A 22,290-nucleotide genomic window follows, 5' to 3' on the forward strand; every position below is an offset into this window, starting at 1 on the left:
GCTAAGATTTCACACATTTTCCTGTGATTGACAGCAGGCGGTCACTCAGCCTGTACTTGGTTAAGGTTTGGCTCTGTTTTCCATCTCTGACAGCACTGAGTTGTTATGTCATCTCAAATCTCTTATTGCTTATTATAACACTGCATTGTATATAAAATTCTTTGGATTAGGACCACTTACTGTTTTACAATTTTTGCTAAGAAAATTACATTGATCAAAGACCGAATGTGTGGATACAGCTATTCAAAGTTGTTCTCTTTGCCGTTTGTTCAGCTACCTGGACTCATTCTGGTTTGGATTAGTACTTTCCATTGCAATTACAAACATGTGCGACTCTGTGTCAGGTTTGCTCATGTGAAACCTAAGCAACAGCTCAGCAGCTTGCATCAACATCCCCAATATGAGAAATAAGCTATTCATCACTTCTATTTGTGTTTATTTTTCTGCTATTTCCTGTTTCTTCAGTGATGTCTCGATAATGTGCTTGTGCTGCTATTATCACTCAAAAAGGCCTCTACCTATTCTCCTGACATCAAGCCCCTGACCAGAATGCAGCAGCACAAAAAGCTAAAAACTCCTTTTTTTGTCACTACCACAAAGTATATACAATATTTAGATGGTATACAAAAGGCCTATCTAACAATTACCTTACTTTCTTTTTTTTTTTTAAATAATAGCCATGATGGGGGCTGCATAGTTGATTGGTGGTTAGCAGTGCTGCCTCACAACAAGAAGGTTGCTCAGATCTCAGCTGGGGTCTTTCTTTGAGGAGCATGCATGTTCATTCGTGCATGTTCTCCCTATGCCTGCATGGGTTCTCTCTGGGTACTCAAGCTGGAATAGGCTCCAACTCCTGAATAACCCTGAATTGGATAAAGAATGGATGGATGGAAATAGATATGACTGACTGAGGGGTGGACCTGACTGTGAACCTGACAACACTGAGCATTAACCTATTCTTTGATCAAGAAAAATTATTGTAATAATCAATAATAAGTAACAATCTAGCTTCTTTTTTTATATAACTAAAGACAGGTTAAAGCCACTTTTGCATAAGCTTTAGAGGCTATGTCCACCTGGTACACAACCATAAATCTATGCTCACACTCTCACTGTCACAGATGTTGGAGATATTTGGATAGGATTTAACAACACGACATCTGAATGCAGCTAGCTGTACAACAACAGTTAGCCTCATTCACAATACCTAATAAGCATTTCATGTTCACATTTCTTTGAATGACAAACTTAGAGAACTGAAGATTTACATGTGGGGGGAACTTTTACTTAATTTTAGTAAATCTACTAAAAGGATTATATGTCTGCAGGTGACTTATTTTGTAAAGTACTATATATATATATATATATGTGTGTGTGTGTGTGTGTGTACATACAAAAATATATGTGTGTGTGATCAATGATAAAAACAGTTTGAAGCATGTGCTCTTTGGATGCCAAAGACAGTTTAATGTAATCCACACACTAACCACAGGCAGCATTTCTCCAAACTTTTTATCTTTTTTTCCAGATGCTTCATTGTTATCTAACGCATTTTTTTGTTCTTACACTAAACATATTTACAGTTGATACTAAACCACTGCACAATATTAAAAAAAAACACTGAGTGTAGCAGCAGATGAGTGGAGTCTAAACAGAATATATCCCCCTAACCTAACATGTGCCACACACTTACTTACACTTATTCACTTATCTTACAGCTGTACCTGTTCCACTTGAATTTTGTCATTTAAATAGATTTAGATAGATTTAACACTTAATGAATAGACCAGGGTTTATTACTGTGCTGAACCTTGACTGTTGTTCCTCACTTTTAGGTAACTTTGAATAAAAGCATCTGCTAAATTACTAAATGTTAATGTAGAATCCAACACTAACAAGAACTGGGAGTAAAAATTGGAGCCTTTCAAGCAGATCATAAATTCCTCTGTTTTGACAGAACAAGAGCAATATGAATTTTGGTCATATCCCTCTCTGTGCAGGATGCTTTTTTTTTTTTGGAGAAGAACCAACCTGGTCTCGTAAAAATGCGTAGTATTTCCATGCCAAGTCATATAGCATGTTATTAGCATGTGTTTGTATAGACGTGGGTGTCATTTCACACTATGTACTGTGAAAGGATGACACCCTACCCTGTAATGTAATTCAACCATAATCATTATATATTTGTACTTCATGACATTAAGTTATTTCAGTAGTATAAAGTGATATGTCAAAAGCTTAAAATGCTTAGAAATGGTGTGTTGAAAGTATCCGGAGTGCTGTGCACATCATTATAACACTTTATGTGGTGGTGTGTAACATCACTATAACACTTTGTCTTCAAATGGTACTGGAATAAAGTTCAAGAAACTGAATATTGAACCACTCATATGACTCATATTAACCTGCATGTCAGGTTAATTGGTGACTCCAAATTGTCCTTAGGAGTGAGTGTGAGCGTGCATGGTTGTTTGTCTCTATGTGGCCCTGTGATGGACTGGCGATCTGTCCAGGGTGTACCCCGCCTTTCGCCCGATGACTGCTGGGATAGGCTCCAGCCCACCGGATTGACGGTATAGAAGATGGATGGATGGATAGTTTAAGTAGATGACAACTGTGGATGATACTTTCAAAAAAGGGATTAAGAACACCAGCTCTAATTGCCTCAGTGAATGGAAAGATGCCTTTTTTTCAATTCAAGGAGACACGACTTTATGCTAGATTCAAAACAATGCAGATAATGAGACAGTCTGATGGGTTTTTTTTTTTAGCTTCAATGTTTTCTCCTCATAATTTTTGAACAATGTAACAGTGCTTCTCGTTCTTGCTATTCTCTAATTCTGCCTTAATTTCAAATGATTTTTGTAGTCATGTAGAATCATGGGTGTGATGCATTTACACACCTGCATGGATACACATTTGGCCACATTACTTATCTTCGGTTTTTGAGGAAAATGCACTCAAACACACATGAAATCTTAAGAGACTTCCATGGTGGTATTCACCTCAGCAGGAAATGTCTTTTTAACAACCAATTAAGGATGAGCCAGGCTGCTAGCTTGCAAGAGGAATGTTTACGCAAAGGGACCTGTCGGACAGTGAAAGGGGGGAAAAGATTAATTGTAGGGAATGAGAGGACAGACAGAGTAAGAGAAGAGGAAGGACGAAAGCTGGAGAGTCCTGGATTTGGCACTTTCACAGGTGTGCACAACAGGGGGTTTGAGGAGGAAGGAGTTTGTGTACATATGTATAAGTGCAAGTTGGTGTGCATGTGTGTGTAAGCGTGTGTGCACGCATGTGTGGAGCTGCCAAACTGGCCACCTGTCTTTCCCTCGTTGTAGTTTTAGTGTTTCCTTTCATCCGGCCCTCAGCAGCACAGCTCCCACTTGGTGCAGTTAGCCTCCTGCCGTGTGTTACTGCGTGTGTGTGCTTGTGTGCCTGTGTGTTTGTGTTGCTTCGGTCCCAAGTGGGTTAGAAAGACTAATGTTCCTAAAGGTGCATTTCACTCTTTCCTCCACCTTTTTATATCTTTGTTCTTTATGTTTTATTGAGACAGTTCAAGTGGAGGCAGGAAGTTGGCCTACAGGCCCACAGAGCAGAGGAGGACACCAGAGGAAACTTCTGCTCCAAAGTCAACAGGAGGTCATGCTTCAGGAAAAGTGCTGCTACCGATCCATCTTTAATTAATAGACCCTATTCAGCTGGGTACCATCTGAGCACAAAAACATGGATGAGTTGGAAAAAAAACAGGAAGTGCCCCTGTCTCCTTCGCTGGTTCTTATGTTATGACAGTTGAGAAATGTAGAAATAATTTGTTTATATTTTTTTGAGAGAAAGTCCAAAAGCCCGTCTAGCCACTTATTTCTCAAAAAGTGCTTATTTGTCAAAGCTGTGGTGGTTGGTTTGAAAATTCCAAGCAGTATTTTCAGTTTCCGACTCAGAGGTTTATGAGTCTACAGAGTGAGGGGTACTACTCTGTGAAGCCAGGCAGTTATTAGAGATGAATGTTTTAGTAATTCCATAAATGACCCATTAAATTCCGCATTCATCAATATTTTTACACACATACTGATTTAACAATGGCTCAGACCATTTTCTGCTATGTGGGAAACCCTAAAAGGAGCCTGGAGGCTTCCTCATATCAACATACTAGGCACAATGTGAACCGAAACAGCAGAATGGGATCTGTTAGTCTGCTTGTTGGTAACATTATGCAAAACCTGCCCAGCTGAATGTCATTACACTTGGTGTTAACATGGAGCTTGAACAAAGGAAGAACCAAAGACAAATATTCCTTATATATTCAGTGCAGAGCCATAATACTTCTTTAAAACTGAAAATTGTGAAGAAAAGAAATATTCAAAGCAGACCTTGGTTGAGCAGGACTGCTCTAAACGCCCTTTCAGTTTTCCTCATTGTTTACTTAGTTGCATGTCACTTTTCCTTAATGATAATCATTTTTGGTGCTCTTGAAACCAAGAGGCTATAAAAATCCACAGTTGTAATTCTTTAAAAATTAGCAGTGTTTTTAAGGTTCCTTTCATATCGCTTTTACACGAGGCGCTGAGATGAGCTCCAGCACAACATCAAACTAAGTGAGCATCGATGAGTGCAACAACTTGTACATTTGTTGTCTACTGCAGTATATCAACTTGTGGGAAAATAACATGATGGGGTTTATTAAGGTACTTATTAAAGATTTCTTCTAATAAAAACATATTTACATGACTTGGCATTCCAAGTATAAAAAATGGTGAAAAACAACATGACCAGCAGCACATATCACTATTCCAAAGAAGCTACTGCTAAATTAACTTTTCTATAAAGAATTTAAGCAACTGAAGTGTTTTTTTAAATTTTATCAGTGATTATCCAGAACCAGATCAAAGAACGTGTAAAATAAAACAGAATTTAAAGATCTGTGAATCCTCCAAACACAGTCTGGTCTTTAGTAAAATGTGTTTCCATTTTACATTTCTGTATGTATTTATGTTTAGGACTGGATATGTACAAAGTCTCCATGACGTATCTCCTGGTAACTGGGCTGGATTCTACCTTAACCATAGCCTTAACCAAATGCTTCATGTCTGATCTTAACCAGGTATTTGATTTAATTTAGTTTCTTAACTTAACCAAATCACTTGGTTAGACAGAGGCAACAAAAGACTAAAAAAAAAGTTGCATCATTGACTTTATTTAGGGAATGGCTTGCTTACTTTGCAAAGCAAACCTAGTCTACTCATATTACACTGTGAAAAAATCGTGGTGTTACACTAAACTACCTGCAGTCCAGAGCTGTCACCTACTGAAAACATTCAGGCTCAAACACTTTTGAAATGAAATCTGTGACAAAGGAGGCTCTGAACTGTCGGTACGCCACCTGATTTGAAAACTATCGTTGCACTAAATTAATTTTTACACTTGTTTTTAAACTTGTTTTTACACCCACAGATGAGACTATTAGTCCGCTTGTGAACAAATTCACTGCATTCCGCATCCTGCTAGTTGGAAAAATTATATTCCAAAAAAAGAATGATATATATTTTGATTGTCATGATGCTACATCCCATATCCCAATGCCACTGGTGCCAACAAAGAGTGTGAGACAAAAGCTGCTTTTTATTGCTTCCACTCATAGTATTCACAGGCCAGCTGTCCATGAGAGCATCTTTGTCAGACCATTATATTGATAATAAGAGCCAGCCAACCTCCAGCCTCCGGTTCACCTGGTCCAAAACCTCCCACTTAAACACGCCACTGCAGTTTGCCCTCTCAGCTGATCTGTTTCATCAATGTGAAATGCAGAGATCATTAGACAGCTAAGCTATATCACAGATCCTCCTGCTTTGCATGAGTGTGCGTACATGCAAGTGTGTGCACGTCCATTCATAAAGTGCGCTCATCTATTTGTGCATAAGTTCATTTCTGCACAAGTGTGTAAATGGTCATCTGTGTGTGTGCTAAATTGTATGTGTAGGCGTACGGGGAACCTGATCTGAGCTGTGTGGGAGGAACCAGTTCCTTTTTTCCCCCTCTCCACTGTTCAGACAGACGGCCTGCTATAGAGATCAGACTCTCAGACTAACTGGACCAGAAGTCATTAGGACACAGTAGACACAAAGCACTTTTTTAAACCATTGCTTACTTTAAAAAAAGACAGCAGTAAGATTATCTTCATTTCATCAGTCTATAACAGGACAAAGATCTTTGAAACAGGATGCACAATGCTTTTTAAATCTTTGTCTCAGGATCCAGGGCACAGCAGGGACCACTTACACTGAAACTGGGGGGGGGGGGGGGGGGGGGGGGTGGGGGGGGGGGGGGGGGGGGGGGGTTCAGCTCTGGCATTTGATTATAAGGGCATTTCAAGTATAGCATGCTCGAACTGCATTTTGTCTCTGATATAAGTAATTCTCCAGATTTTGCATCTATCTTTAGTTTAGCTTTTGACTGCTGATCATACATTTCAATGTACACCTTTTCTATCACCTTTGTGAATAATTAAAATGTGTCATCTGCATGACATCCCTCAGAGAACATATTAGCACCAAATCTGACTGTAAGTGGTCCAGCACTAGTTATAGGTTTTGGGTGAGATAGCGCACTGTAAATCAGTATTGTTTTTCAGCACCATATCCTCTAAAAATGGTCCTTTGGCAGCACAAAAAGACATTTGGGTTTTTGTTGGTTTGTTTTTCTTCAATAGACACTTTTAACACTGTAGGAAAAAAACTCTATAATTGGCACCTCAGTCACAGAAACAGCTTGTTAGCATTTTCAAAAAAAGAAGTGCAGTACCGATTAGACTCCCTTAAAAGAATGGCTCATTACATGTCACTTACTGGTGGAAAAGATTGAGAAAGACTGCTGTCCTGTAGTTTTATAACGCTGAACAAAGACACCAGCAACATTTGCACACTGATGATGTTCCACTGGCATGATAACAGTAAGATTCCAGCATCTTTCTCACATCATGCACATAAGGCACCTTTTTTTTTTTTAGCCACAACTTTGTCATTTCATACTCTTATGATTAACTGTCTTTTATTACTATTTTCTGGAGCAGAATGAGAGGATTGTAAAATCCACCATTTATTTTTTTCTTTGTTATGAACTACAGGAAATAATAATCTGGTCTTGAGGGAAGGTAATATCAGAGCTCATGGTGTGGGAAAAGTGCTAAGAGATAGAGAAGAAAAGGAAAAAGGCATTTTAATATAAAAATATTTCCATTAAGGGTAGTGGCAAAACTTGGAAGAATGAAAGAAAAAGAGTTGTGAAAAAAGCAGGTTAAAAAAAGGGGATGGATGAACGAATGGAGGGGTGGATGGATGGATGGATGAACGGACAGACGGATTGACGGACAGATGGACGGACGGATGGATAAAGGAACAGACAAGGTAAAGAGAAGGTAAATGGTTTGAGACTGAACACACTGGAAAGCCATCACCAACCAGACTCTGGCCAGTGGCACTCTTGGGAAAAGAGAGGAAGAGCAGAGGAGGAGAAGAGAGAACAAGCATGTGGAAAGGTAAAGAAGAGGACAGTGAAGGGACAAAGGCAGATGTCCAAGTAGCCATACCTGCAGATTCAATTCTGCCCCCCCCCCCCCCCCCCCCCCCCCCCCCACACACACACACACACTTCCTTTTGCTCCTTGAATATCTCTCGTCTTCTCGACTGTCTTTTTCTGCTCTGATCTCTAGTCAATACAACAGCAGACGTTTGAGAACTGTGTCCACGCAAAGGAGAAGAAAGAAAACAGAAGGAGCTTGTGAGAAACAAGAGGGTAAAAGCCCTGATTAGGTTTATGTAGCTTGTTCAACCTTAGGCTCACTGTGGTGTTTCATTAGTGAAGGGATTTCAATGAGCTATTGTCTGTCGCATAGCAGAGAAAGTATAATAAAACCACAATTTGCTTTTAGAATATGTCTGCATCCCATCATGAGTTTAAAATGGAAACTTTTACAAAGTTTATTGGTTGGAACTGGCACGGGTTGGAACAAGATTTGAAAATATAATGTGTCCAAAAAATGTGATTTACTACCAGATTAACAAACACTTTATTGGTCAGCTTGAGTTTTCCACTTTCAGAAAAAAATTATTAGAAATAACCAATACCACCAAAGTTCCAGCATATCCTTTGTGATGATATAAATCATGTCAATAGCCAATGTTTGTACCTTAACACAATGCAAACTGTTCGTCAAAAATGTCATATGCCTGTTAAATAACATAGTCTCATTATATAATGTTATGTTACATAAATATACATTTATATTTCAGTTTAAACATTAATAACACACAACTTTGTATGAATACTAATTTGTGAGTTTTTGTTTTCTGATCATGTGCCACAAATTCTTGAGACTCTGAACAAAGAGTCCCCGAACACAGTAAAAAAGTCTCTCATGAGTATGATTGAAAGGGGGTTGATGATCTTGATAAGGAAGGGAAAGCCTTATGAAACCACTGTTGAGTTTCTCATGACTGTAAAACTGAAAAAGTTCATTGTAAAGAAATACAAAATGCAATAAAAAAAAGCTCCTTTAAAAGTCCTGAAGTGCTACAGAAGTCCTTTGAACGTCTTTAAAATGCATCACACGACCAGTCAGTCTTCAAGCTGCAGTGACTGTAAAATCACTGAAAGCACAGTCAGAGTGATGAGCATTTTATCCGTGTGGTTTGTGTCCTCGTTGTTAGCTTCGGATGGTTGTCTTCCTGTCTCTGTCTTTGTTCTGCAATGGGGAAAAACAAAAACCTCACATCATCAAGGATTCAATGCAGATATCAATTTAAAGGAATTGTTTTCAATTTGCTTTCCTGGAAAGTGTCAGACAAAAAGCTCTTGTGAAAAGAATTAGCTTAGCTTTGCAGTATTGGAAGCAACTTGGCACAAACCACTCAAACACTTTGTGCTGCCTTTTCCTCAGAGCCAAGATTGTCTGTTTCTGCTTAATTAAGTTATGCAGCTGTTGTAGGTAGCTTCAGGTTAAACATAGAAACTCTGAAGTTGGTTTGACCATCTCATACAACTACAGTTTTGGTTGATCAGAGGAGTAACTGGAACAACTCATTCTAGCACAAACATCAACACTCTTGTTTTCATGAGTTTTTTTTTTATTGTTTTTTTTCAACCATCAATTACTTCACATGTTCCTAGCAGGTCTACAAAACAACAACCTTTGATGTAAACTCTTCATAACGAGGTCATGAATTTTCACTGCTGAAAAATACCGTGCACTTTGTGGAAATGGACACTGTTTTACGGTAATCACCAGCATGGGAAATTAGATTGATTTTGTATGTACTCAGCTTCTAGTTGTGGGGGAAAGTAAATTAGCCCTGAATGTGTGCAGTAAACTCACATAAACACGTTCCACACAGTAGCATACAACACTACTTGTGGTAGCTGAGAGAAATGAACGTTTCTTTAAAAGGATTAGAGGTTGAACAATGACTTCACAAGCTCATTTACGACAGCAGTGCATGACGATATGCCTCTCATTTATCTGTGGTATCAGAGCAGAGAAGCCTTGATTTCCTGGCTGGTGAGGAGACTTGCACTATCTGGCCAGGAAAATAACATCACATTTTCCCTACTCACCTAACCTCTTCCCGGCTCACTGCTCAGGCCATCTACCACTCTATTTCCCAACAGTCAAGGGATTTTAATGAACATTTTTTGAGTGAAATGCGACACACTTCACCTTTGAGCTGATGTTTCAAAGACTATTCATGGCTGATGACTGATTTAAGGCTGTCAAAACTTAACTAGCCCTAATGTTGTCTTTCACTGACAAACATGTACAAGTAAACTTCTATTTACTGTTTTCCTAAGATGACTTCCTTTTAGTTGCTGGCAGACAATAGTCCTCTGAGAAAATTTTCACAACCCCTCTGCACCACTGTCCTCTTCTGACTTTACTCTCCCCCTCTCATATAATCTCGACAAACCCTCTCTGCCGCCCCCCTTGGCCTCACTCACATCAGCCCAACACCTGTTACACATTTCCTCTCAGACTGAGCACAAGGTGTAGGTGTTTGGAAAAATCAGTTTGACTGACATCAACAAAGGTGGGTAGGTGTTTGCAAGGGTATCAGGCAGTAACGAGAGAGTGAAATCATAGGATCTGGCCTGGAATCAGTCCTCCCACTGACTGAGGTGAGACGCAGAAACTTATCATCAATCCTTCCTCCAGCTGGACTGAGCAGAGTGTCATTATTAGATCGAGACTGAGCCATTACCATTGCTAGACATAAACCATTAGCATTTTAGAGTTGGCTGCAAAAACAAGTATGGGCAAACACAAGCAATATAATTTGGTTTGGAATGCGTGAGAAAACGTTTAAAGCAGCTACTTCACGTGATAATTTTATTTGATTTCAAAATTGTTTTCTGTGAAAGCCCAAGGTTTTCACGAAATTCTTCACTGTACATGGTAATTTCTTAACTTAATGTGTTTACTATTTTGGATGACCGAGTTTGAGGCTCAGGTACTGCCCTTTTGCAATCCCTGATCTGATCGAAGTATGCCATTTAAGACAGAACTCAGGATCAACGTGAACATTTCGAAGGACAGGTTAGATTAATGATGTGACCATTGTCCAAATCTATTTGTCAGACAGGCATCGAAGGCCCCACCCCATTCAATCCCCTTGGCCATAACACTTTTAGGGACTGAGGCATAGTGGTCATAAACACGATCAGGATCCCATTGTCTCGTTGAAGATTTCAACCCCTATGCCTTCATTCTGTTGTGCCACTACTTAGTGATGTGCACACAAAACTGAATGTAAAGCCAAGAAGGGAATTGGGATTGGGCCAAAATGCCTCTTTTTTTTTGAGAGAAAGAGTTCCATACACAGCCTGGGAAACTTTGGCCTCACCGTAGCATTGCTGTTATCATACTTGCTCCCAACACAAACTCTCAAACCAACAGCTGGAAGACACAAGTGCAGCCGTGCTCTTCGGTGTTTGTTGGAAAGTGCTGTGGAAAATTGTAGGTATTTATCAGGAGTAAGGAAAAGTACTTGAGGCTGGAGGAAGAGGATACACCAAAAATTTCACATAAAACCTGTGAGTTCAAATTGGATGATTTACCAAATTACATTAAATTACAATGGGATTAAAAGAAGCCATCCTGCGTTTCCCTGCAAGCACTCAGTGACAGTCTATGAAGCACAGCTGTAGCTGGTGAAGGCAGTTCAGCTGGCGCCTAAAAGTCAAAACAGGAGGATGGAGGAGGGGTTGCCGTGAGGCTGGCCTGGTAGTCAAAACAATCTCCTGAAGACTAATAGAGCATGGTTGGGTGACATCTCTGCTCTCTCTTTACTCTTTCAAAACACACACACACAGAAATACCACGACTTCCCCAGGGGGTGATTTGTCCAACACTAATATGATTACCTGATGATGTTTACTTTTGATACGATATGAAGATATCGCCACACTGGAACAATATTATTGTTCTGTCATGATAAAAGCAATGTCTCCCTACTATGATGTGAAGACAGTATCTTATCAACTCACAAATTCAAGCTTTAATATGGTTTTTCCAAAACTCAATCTGGCTGCTTCTTTAACCTATAACTGTGGGTTTTTCCATGCACACTTTCTTTTTTTTCCTGTGTTAAGCTGGTCTGTCAAATACAAACATCTAATTTAGTCTCTGGCTGCATGAGGACAGGACTGACTAGTTGGAAAAAGTAATTCCACTTGGGCACTGGCTTACAATCGTATAAGAAGATTGGTATTTCACCATGAAATGAAAACTGGTCGTATCCTTTTAGATTATTGAGTGAAAATATTTAAATCTGTGTCAGCGCCTCGGGTGGCTTATACAAGCTTTAATTACCCTCATAAATGACCATCAATTAGAAAAATAACACATTAGACATTTAAATTGAGCTAACTAACAAGCCAAATAGCCCCAGACTGCTATTATGTGGCTTGGACACATCACACATTCGTGTTCTCTGTGGCTTGGTGCTACGCATCCCGGTGGCTTCTGAAAAACACCTAATTAATCTTAGATCAGGCAGCCACATGTGCATTTAATTACTCCCACATTTCATTAATATGTTTTAATGACTAGAACAAGCTTGACCTCATTTGCACCTGTCCCAGATGACTTCATTTTGATAAATTCTGCAGTAACGATCACTTTATCGCTAGTGCTAAGATGTTCACCATGAAAAACCGGCATAATTAAAACCACCGACTTCTGCTTCTCTCTTTATTGTAGGTCTCCTTGCCTGGCTCCGTTTTCTGTATTTGTGTTTTAATTTGCTCTGTGAGCAGCTCTTTCCCCAAAGACCAAATGACAACAGACTGATAGTTTTGCTAATAGATTTTGCTAGTTATCTGACCCGACTTCTTCTGTTGGTGTTAAATTAGGGTTTAACTGCTTCCATCTGTGCTCAAAATATACAGACAGGCCCACGCTTGAATGCACACAGTCATACACAAATCCAGGCTCACACACGCACGACACGCTAAACGTGAGGGAGAATATATTTAAAAATTGCCTGCAGTATATGAGCTAACTTCGATGCACCTCATTACCATAGCTTGAAATGAGAAGCACAGAGGCGACACTCTTTGCTCATGAGGCACAAAACATTAACTTCAAGTCGACACCAGCATTATCAATAAATAGGGGTAATTTAGTTTTCATCTATGACATTGAAACGTCAGCTTCATGCACAAAAGTGATGTCATGATTTTTCCAGTGAAAACAGTCTAATGTCCAAATAACTGTAAAAACCGCAGTCATCAGTGTGTGCTCCTGCACATGTCCTATCTGTGTATTTAAGCGCTCTTTAGGGGCACGGTTCATTTGCTCTCTATAAAGAAGCAAATTGTAGTTTCAGCACAGTCTAAAACCAACTGTGCAGACTGGACGATGAATAGCTAAGTTGATTATCCCGCTGAGTCGTTGGCTTTCTCTTTCTCCCTTTCTCCATCTCTGTTTCCACAACTTCCTGCACACCATTAGTTTAGAAAGTGTTGAAAGCACGGTCGTGATCCAGAACTCCTTAACTAAATAATCATATATGAGTTTTTTTATGCAGTCTAGATAGAAGAACTTAACTGCTGTCTGAGTGAAAGGACTATAAGGAAAAAAAGAACCAAGGGGGGAAAATTAAATGCTTTTGATGAGTCTCTGAGTGTGGTGAACTGGACACAAGTGCGTGCCCACATGTGTGCAAATGTGTCGTTTGTGTGGGTGTGAGTGTAAGTAGGGAGGGCGTTTCACAGAGAGCGGTTTCCAGGCTCCTTTAACATCACCATCAAAGCCCAACGTCAATGTGTTTCTAATAGCAGCCGCTGAATTAAACACTGGCTGTACAGCCTCTGCAGAGGATAAATCATTTACAGAACAATTAGCTCATTTGTTGCTTTGCTCTGCTCTGCCAATGACTTCCAGACACAGAGAGTCAGCCAGCGAGTGTGTTTATAAGTTTAGTGTGCATGTGTGCAAAAACAGACAAAAGTCACTCGGATATGTCAGTCACGTCCATGTCATTCAAGAAATCATCGCTCTTGTAGCTATCTTTCTGTCATGCACACAAATACACACACACTTAACATTCAATTGTTCTTACGCAAACACGTACGAACAGACAAATGGAGATTAGTCAGTTTCTAGTTACACAGTGCAGATTTGGAGTACTTTTCTTTCCATCCACCCACAATAATCATCACATATAAAAGTTTTACAGCAGCCAATACACAAATTAGAACTGCTTGTAATATTAGGAGCAGTAAATATCATTTTATGTTTGCTGTTTCACTAAATTAACGTTTCTCTTTTTAATTTCATGAAATTCCAAATAAATAACCCCATCAAGACAGAATTAAATTGGGGTTGTGTCCTGGGACGCCTGTAAAATTAACCATTTCAAAAGGAATGTGTGTCTATTTACAGCAACCACATCATAAGTAGCATAGTCGTTATATTTTTAATTTTTAATTTTTTAAATTTTGTTTCCAAACATAAAACTTCTCTTTTAATGAAACAAATGAGCTTTTTAGCATCCAGATAAAAGGAAAGCTGTATGTGCTGGTTATATACAGATAAAAAGGAAAAAGTTCTGCACGGTCGCAGTCACTGGCAGGTGGTTTACCAGTTTCTTTCGTTTTATTTTTTTTTGCCATTGAATTGAATTGACCCATTCCTCATTTTCAGAAAAAAGAAAATATGCCACAGTGGTGGAAAAACCTGTCAAAATGCTGAGGCCTAAAGACAGAAGATGACAGATTAGCAAGATGAATAGATCTTAACGTCATATAGCAGCTCTGCACTGGTAGCTTTGAGCTGCCTTCACCGACCCCACAACACACTGGAATAATCAGAGTGGCTCGATTCAAGTTCATTAAGATTTTTTATTTGATATTGACTGAAGATTCAAAAGTCTTAGTTATAAAAGAAAAAGCAGAAAGTGCAAGATTTTCCTGCTGTATGTTGAGTCCAGGCACCTGACAGTTGCCCTGACAGCAGAGGGAGCGTGGCCTTACACAGGATATCTGCATCAATCAACCAGACAGCACAGGGATTTAAAGAGCGCTCAGCTCACCTCAACCTTCTATCCTCAGCCCTGTACAACTCATTTACAGATGTAGCCATCAGGAGTGCCCCCCCTCTTTTTTTTCAGCTATCAAAAGCACCAGTACGCAAGAGCTGCTCCCGAGATCATCCATGCCAAACTGCTTCAGGTTCCACCTCATAAGTGTTTCAAAAAGTCCCATTTTGTGATTTGGATGCTTATGGATGATCAAGGAATAGCTTGGCCTGTGATTAAGAGTTGCTGAAGAAAAATGTGCCATTAGGTGTGTCTTTACCAGAAAGCTTATTGCAACTTGGTGATGAAGAACTCAGTCTAGCGGTCTCAGTTTTGTGCTGGGATTACTACAATGAATCAAAGCAACATACCTATTCAGCCTCTCTCACTGCTTAGATTCTTTCCTTTATCCCAGTGAGATTGCACATCCACATCAGTGTTATTTCTCTAAGGGAAACCTTTTATCTCTAAATTTATTGTGACCTTTGAACTTTTTCACATTAATTATAGAATGAAAAACTGACTTGTGAGTCAACAGAATTCCTCTTTATCTCAAGAAATTTAGATTAGCTAAAAAGTGTTGCACCTGACCTGATAAGTGGTCTTTTTTTTAGCTCGTAAAAAGTCAACATTTGAAGATACAGACTTTCACAGTTCAGCAGCAAGTGTTTTTTAGGATCAGTCACAGGTAAACCATCCGTCCGTATCGAGGGTGAAAAAATTTAAAGTCATGCGTCCAGTTACAGATTGATTTTAAAGCTCTCTGAAGCACTTGGATAAAGTCACGTGGATAATCAAATCACATTTGTATTCACATCACTTCTCAGAATATGTAATGTGCAACAGTTAGCACTGTGTGCAGTAGTCATTAGTAACGAGACTGTTTGTTTTGAAACAGTTATACCGTAGTCACACATAATAAGAGGAAATTACCATACAGTTTTCTCACTTTCACCCTCTCCTGCATTGGAAATAAGTGTAACTGAAGCGGCTGGTCTAAGCAGGGCTGACAGCTGTGATGAACCTCAATGGCCATGAAAACATACAAAGAGAGAACTCAGGACAAAAACTCTCATTTTACCTCCACAATCGTTTCCTCTCTGTAATCACCATCACTGATTCTGCCCTTTAGCCCACTTAAACATGCTATCAATATTTTCCAGGGAAAATAAAATCCTCTCAGGTTCTGTCAATCTCAATTAAACATTTACATACCAGGTGAACCTGCGGTTCCCAACTTTTGTCATAAACATTCATCATCTCCACAACTGAAGTAGAAGTTCCTATCAGCGGACGAGTAACATTTATTGTCCATGTTAACTCCTTATTCTAAAGTCTACTTCTCTGCATGTCTGGATATAATTTGAGGAAGGCGAGGCAGTAAAAGTTAAGTTTTGTGATATCCTATGTTCTTCTCATTAGCAATAAATTGCATTAAATGACCATCACTGGTGCAACTAATGAGTACGGTGTTCATATCCACAGCCTGGTATATGTTATTCTTTTCTGCCAGATAAGTTTACTGTTGCATTTTCCCTCATTGTGGTGAGCATCCATCATAACCTGCATCCATCATAATGTCAGTAAACGCATGATCTACGTTTTTAGTCATAACTGTTAAAAAACTACAGAACCTTACTGTTTTAGAAAATTTCTGAGCTGTTATTTAATGAGAAAATAATGTGCTTCAGATCCATTCTCCCTTGTTAGCAGACACAAGAAAATATTGTGGGCTTTTATTGTTATTACTTTGTTGGTGTGGCTCTCACGATAATAAGTATGTGGACTGACACTAACGTCATAATCCAGTTCTTTCATTGAGTCAATGACGTGGAATTTTAAAAGCCTATTCACATTGACTTTAACAGGGATTCAAGACAGTTGATTATTTCTTTGTGATATTTTAAATTTGCACTAAAGGTACATTTGTATCGTCTTCTTTCTATATAGACATTTTACTCCTTTTCTATTAGATAAAAATCTATACATCTTTCACCAGCTCATGCTATGTCTTCTCATTCATGTGTATTAAAGATTTCATAAGGGAAACCAAGAGGTAATCAAGAGAATATGACTTTTAGGTAAATAGTAAAGGGGCTTTGTTATGTAGCCTTTTTCTAGTCTAGTCGACCACTCAAAGCGCTTCAGGTGGGTTCACTTCATCATTGGAATAAACTGCTTTTGGTGTAATGCACATGACTCACAGGAGAGAACAGTGAGACTTTTCATCGAGCAAATGGCAAACAGCGAATGTGACTGACAGCCGGTAACACGTTTGAGCGGTCTGACATGAGAAAGTTTCAAAATTGTTTTCTACGCAGCATGCATTTACAGGTCGGTCATGCATCTGCAGTGCTGGGTTGACAGCAGTAGATAGTATTACACAGCTCCAAGTGACAGCTCTGACCTCCACCAGTCTGATCGATATGCACCGAGGTGAAGGGGGTCGCAAGTTAAAGAGGTAAAAGGTAAAATAGAAGGAGATGTGGGCAAGAACAAAATAGGAGGAAGAGGATAAAAATCAAGGAGTCAAGGAGTACAGACAGAAGCCAACAGAAAAGGAGACAGATGACAGACAATGAGACGGGTTTTAGGTCAGTTATATCCCAGCTGAAGGCGTCTGGGCTCAGACACTGAGGACGTCTAGCCTTTCACTTGTAGAAGTTCAGAGGCGAGCCAGGAGGGGGAGGAGAAGAGGGGAGACTCACACTGCTGAGACTCAGGTTATCCTTCAGCTAAAGGGTCTCTGGGTTTGGACACTGAGGAGGGTATTAGCTTTCACACACTGCTGGGGTAACAGGGGAGTCTGCCAGATGTCAGCTCCTTACCCATAAATCCTGCTAAATGGGCAGCAGCTATGGTTATAGAGGGAGAGCTGAGTGGACGTCAGCTCTCTATCATCCTCTGTGGTGTTTGTCAAAATTTGAGCTGGGCTCATAAATATTTGATTTCACTCAGCTGATGGCAATTCTTCATTCCCTGTTATTTCTCATCAGACCGATGACTTTCTTATGTGAGAGTGGTCTTGATTATATCAATTTCCTGTGCTGAATCAATCAAATATGGGCAGAAAGGTCCGCCCTTTCTGTCCCTGTATTTTCGTGTAGATCAGCTATGCAGGAAGGTTTGATTGTGACTAAATCAACGATTAGGTTTTTCTGAAATAATGCTTCGGTTTTTCGTCTATTACATTCGGTACCTGTTGGAAGCCTTGTGACTTTTAGCTCCCATGAAACAAAGTAATTGTTAGTAACCAGTATGTGCATCTCAGGTCAGTTCTTCAGCGGTTATGATTAAAACCTTGTCTTATTCAAGCTGACGTCAATGCATTCTTGAAATTATACACATGGTTTTGGATGGATTTTATGCGCTCCCGGTCATAAATCTCCCTGTGTATAAATACCCTTGTAAACTTTAAATTCATATTTTTCATGTGCATTTTGTCTGGGATTTTGGGGAAAAAAAAGAAAAAAAAAAAAAAAAGGCTGCTTGCAGTTTGACCAACCTCTCTGCCCGGCTCTCTTTTAGCTCCTCTGACAGAAAAACAATCGCGTCAATGGAGTGTAATTTACAGGCGTTTTTAGAAACCACCTTGAACTTTCAAGCCAGCTGCTCGAGTAAAACCAACCCCCAACAGTACAATAATACACAGTCCTTCACCCCAAAAGTGGTGTCTAAAAGAGGTTGCACTTTTACAGTCCCTCAGGGCCAGTCAGGTTTACAGGCACAGTCACTGATCTCAGGTCAGCTTTTGACATAAAACTGACCCATACCACCACCCAGTGTCTATGATAACTTCTTCTGCTAAATCTATCTTATTTTATTTTATTTTTTATTAAAAAATGTGCTATTTGATATAAAATCAACATAGTCATAAGCTTTATTTATTATTGTTTGCTCATTTTCTGCCGCTTAGGTTTAAAAGAATGTGAAAACTCTGTTTTATGAGAGCGCGCACTATAAACACTATTTTTGGTTTGACCTTTTTCGCTGATTTCTCTTGTACTTTTTTTGCTCACCATTTTTCTCTGGTTGCTGAGGCAGAAGGTACAGATGTGCTTGGGCTGAGCTGATTGGTCAGACCCTCGGCTGGGGGAGGAGCTGACGTGGAAGAACGGCGGTGAGGGAGCGTGGCACGGCTGTCCGTCATGGAGCCCTTCACCCAGAAGCAACACATTCCCCAGGTGGCTTATGTAGCTGCTAGCCAAGCGTAGTGTCTCGATCTTCGACAACTTCCTGTTATCATAAAAAGAAGTAAAATTTAAAAACTTAATTTAGGATTAAGTCATGAAGCACATTCACACCTTTTTTTTGACAGGAAGGTGCAACATTTAGACTGAACATACAGATAAAGATGTTGAAGATGTCTTGCTTTATAGTAACCTAGTGACACAGCTTTCCTAAGACTAAAAATACATTTTTACATTAAAGGCCATTCCCTAAAATGAAAGGTTAATCAGACAATCTGTCATGACACAGTATGACTTGTGCAGCTCTGTACCTGTCTGCAGGCTCGGTGGGGATGAGTGTGCGCAGCGCTGTGAATGCTGTGTTGACAGAATTGGTGCGATCTCTCTCCCGAGCATTGGCTGCGGTCCTCTGACGAATTTCCCCAGGGGGTGATGAGACTGGGGGGCCCAGTCTCCCTGCCATGCTCCCCATGCCTCCACCCCCTCCACCCCCGCACATCTTCCTCTTCCTGTTCATCTTGATATGAAAGGCAGATGGTGACGATGAAGACAGGCGGAAGGCAGCAGAGTTGGAGGAATTGGTGTTTTGCTCCTCAGAGCCTGAACCCTCACTTCCATTCTCATCATCATCTTCTGAGAGGAGAGCGATGTCACCGTACAAGAAGCGGCCGGCGGGAGGAGCCGTGCGCAGCATGGCAAATGTCATCTTCAATGCAAGAGTATTGATCAATCCTCTGGAGAGGTCCTCAAGTCAAGCTGCAAGCTGTTGACGTGCTGATTATGTTTAGTAGCAGGAGCTAATGTTGCCAATTTAGAGTGATTTTTGCCAGGTTAATCAGAGGCTTTGCTTTTACGTCTAAGTTAGGCTTCGTTTATAACCTTCCTTTACTGATAGTGAAGCATCAGCAAGTTGAAGTCAAGTTGCTTTGACCTCAGATCTGATGCAGGTTCCAGATCCTTGTGGTTCTCTCCTACTTTGTATCTTTTTAAAAGATATAAAGATATTAAAGAAAAAAAGCTTCACATCCCAAAAATCAGCTTCTCCTTTCGTTATTCCTTTGGAATAAAGCTAAACTTGAGGTGAAAACGTTGAAGTCAAAATTTGCTCTCTTTTTCTTTCCTTATTCGAACTTCTTTCTCTGTCCTTTGTTTCCTTATTTGTATGTTTCACTCCCAGAAGCCAAACTAGTAAAAACTGTTCTGTGCCGGCAGCTTCATGCTCCCTTGCCTTCTATTGGTCTCCCCTCTCGTCCTTCTTTTTCTCTGCCTTTTTGCTCCACGTGTGTCTGCAGTCTGAGTGTTTCAGTCCGTCTCTGGTCTTATTGCCAGGGGGAGGTCCAAAGGACTTCCTTGCTCCTCCTTCTGAGCGGTGTGAGTCCCTCGGCTGCTGTCTAAAAGCAGGCCAGAGAGACCGGAGGCAAGAGGCAAACCATCAGCAGGAGTTTGTTTTGGCTGCACGCTGATGTGTTCCAGGGGAAATCCACCCTAAAACAGTATTTGCATCACCGTCAAAGACCTCAACAAAACATACAATCCAATCAGAACAGATATAGTTTACAGATAGATAGATGGACTAAAAGACTTTTTCTTTCTCTTATATGTCTGACAGAACATGCAACCAGCAAGAGATAAAAAAAAATGTAAGTTTTACTCAGCCACTTCATTGACAGTGACAACGTTTGTAGTTTATTTGGTGAATAAGTTTTCCTTTCTCACTGTCATCAATCCTTCCCCCTGCTTTCCCCTCTGCGTTTGTCCCTGAACAGTAGGCTGGGAGGCGGTACAGCCGCAGAGCTGGAAGCTGGCAGGCCAGACTGAGCTCGTGAATGAAATCTGGAACTGGACTTATTCAGCTGTGGCCGAAAACTTTATATCTGCTCAAGATGTGGCTCTCGGGGACTTGAAAGTAGTTCTCTCAAGGGATTCAGATGTTTCAGGGTGGTGTGTTGGGGTGATGAAGGCAAGGTTAATGGATTCTTGGTAAAGAGGATCTACTCCTTCACTCTCTTACACTCCCTTAAACAATCTGTCTTCCTCTGAAAGGGAAATATGAATAAGAAGAGACAACAAAGGGAGCAAAGACAAAGGACAGGAGTAAGCAGGAGTAAGCATGGCAGTACTGAAGGGAAAGAGCTCAATTTTTGTATGTATTGTAAGACGTATTGGAGTCAAACTTTAATTGCTTTCACCACTTAAAGTCCCGGAATTTTATTAACCATGATTGTGCAACTGACTGACCTTTACATTTTTCTTCCTACTTTAAATGCACAGTGGTTAAAGGTTGACAACCTACGTAAAACTCAACTCTGAAGACCATGATCCTCAGTAGTGCCTTACTGAAAACTCTAAACCCAACTGCCATTGTTGGTATGCCTCTTTTGTGTAGATTGGCAACAGTAAGCTGCTGCTGAAAAGTAATAGCACAATGAATAATCTGTCAGTTACACAATGTTACAGTCAGCATTCATCACTCTCAATTCCTCTGACTTTTTTTTTCCTCATGCATCCAAATTTCTCCTTCCCTCCTTCCTATCTGTACCCTTCAATCCGTAGTGTTTATGCTGTGGTATTGAGTGAATGAACAGAAGCCAAAGCTGGTTGCAGTGGTTGATTTTAGTACATACAGAAATTGCTTGAAACAGTAAGGATGGATGTGAGCAGAGGAATAGCTCTATGTAGGAGTCAGGCCTCTGTCTTTTATTGAAAGCAGAATGTGCTTACATTTTCCTCTTGCTTGGTTTTAAAAAAGAAAACACCAAAACATCACGTTTTGATCATTCTTAAAGTGGCGATAAAGTCAAGCAGTTCTGGTTGTCTAGTTTACACCAGTTGTCATATATTCAAAATGTTCAAAGAACTTTAAATAAATTAACAATATTCCATAGCAACACTTGTATGCACTTTGATACAATAGAAACACGAACCCCCACCATCTTTGGACACATCCGGCGATTGGATTGGATCTCAACTTTCCAAGTGATCCTGATTCACAACAGTTAATTTTACTTTTATACTTATATAAGATATGCAAATAACAAAGTCTTGAATGAAAGTGAACCAAAATATCAAAACCACCAAGCAAAAACAAGCGTAGTCTTTCAAGAGCCAACACTGTCGTGCTTCAGTTCTGAGGGGCAGTTTGGAGCTGCTTCTAAATATTATTTTCTTTTGGCATGTTTCACTTAAATTGATAGAGGTTGTGAAGACAGACGGAATGTGGGGGCAGGCCATGCCACAGACCAACATATGTGGATGGGGTTATTAAAAATACTGTAGTTTACAGACTGCCCATATATGTCTCTATGGGGCATTTGTTTGTGCAGGCCTAAACAGCCGATAATGGCATTGGAAAAATATGCTGCCTATAGTGGTCATTAGAGGAACTGCATGTGAATGGTCAAAATGTCAAAAAGAGGCCTATTTAAGATGTGAACACACTGCATATGCGATCACCTCCACTCAAGAACTTGTTGCTGGTTTAGCAAAAATATTATCTGATTACTTACAACTGCCAGAAAACAAACAAGCCAGA

At 40.0% G+C, this 22,290-nt stretch overlaps 1 protein-coding gene across 1 annotated transcript; it reads right to left on the reverse strand.

The window, feature by feature from the left end:
• Positions 1-8,075: 8,075 nt before the first annotated feature.
• Positions 8,076-20,037, reverse strand: LOC140315738 (basic helix-loop-helix transcription factor scleraxis-like). Its single transcript, XM_072393327.1, has 3 exons — positions 19,070-20,037; positions 18,588-18,804; positions 8,076-8,738 (listed from the first exon to the last, which is right to left on the reverse strand). The coding sequence occupies exons 1-3, from the start codon at positions 19,462-19,464 to the stop codon at positions 8,700-8,702; spliced, it is 651 nt and encodes a 216-aa protein (XP_072249428.1). The 5' UTR covers positions 19,465-20,037; the 3' UTR covers positions 8,076-8,699.
• Positions 20,038-22,290: the final 2,253 nt, after the last annotated feature.

The sequence above is a fragment of the Leuresthes tenuis genome, unplaced genomic scaffold (genome assembly GCF_036924035.1).
Source record: "Leuresthes tenuis unplaced genomic scaffold, fLeuTen1.0.hap1 SCAF_10, whole genome shotgun sequence".
In the NCBI taxonomy this organism is placed as follows: Eukaryota; Metazoa; Chordata; class Actinopteri; order Atheriniformes; family Atherinopsidae; genus Leuresthes; species Leuresthes tenuis.

Bases quoted from the DNA above. Each gene is read 5' to 3' on its own strand.
- LOC140315738 (XM_072393327.1), bottom strand. From the start codon at position 19,464: ATGACATTTGCCATGCTGCGCACGGCTCCTCCCGCCGGCCGCTTCTTG. The intron at 18,805-19,069 runs GTACAGAGCTGC...TTATGATAACAG, and splicing joins CCCACCGAGCCTGCAGACAG to GAAGTTGTCGAAGATCGAGA. The intron at 8,739-18,587 runs GTGAGCAAAAAA...TCCCCATTGCAG, and splicing joins TCAGCAACCAGAGAAAAATG to AACAAAGACAGAGACAGGAA.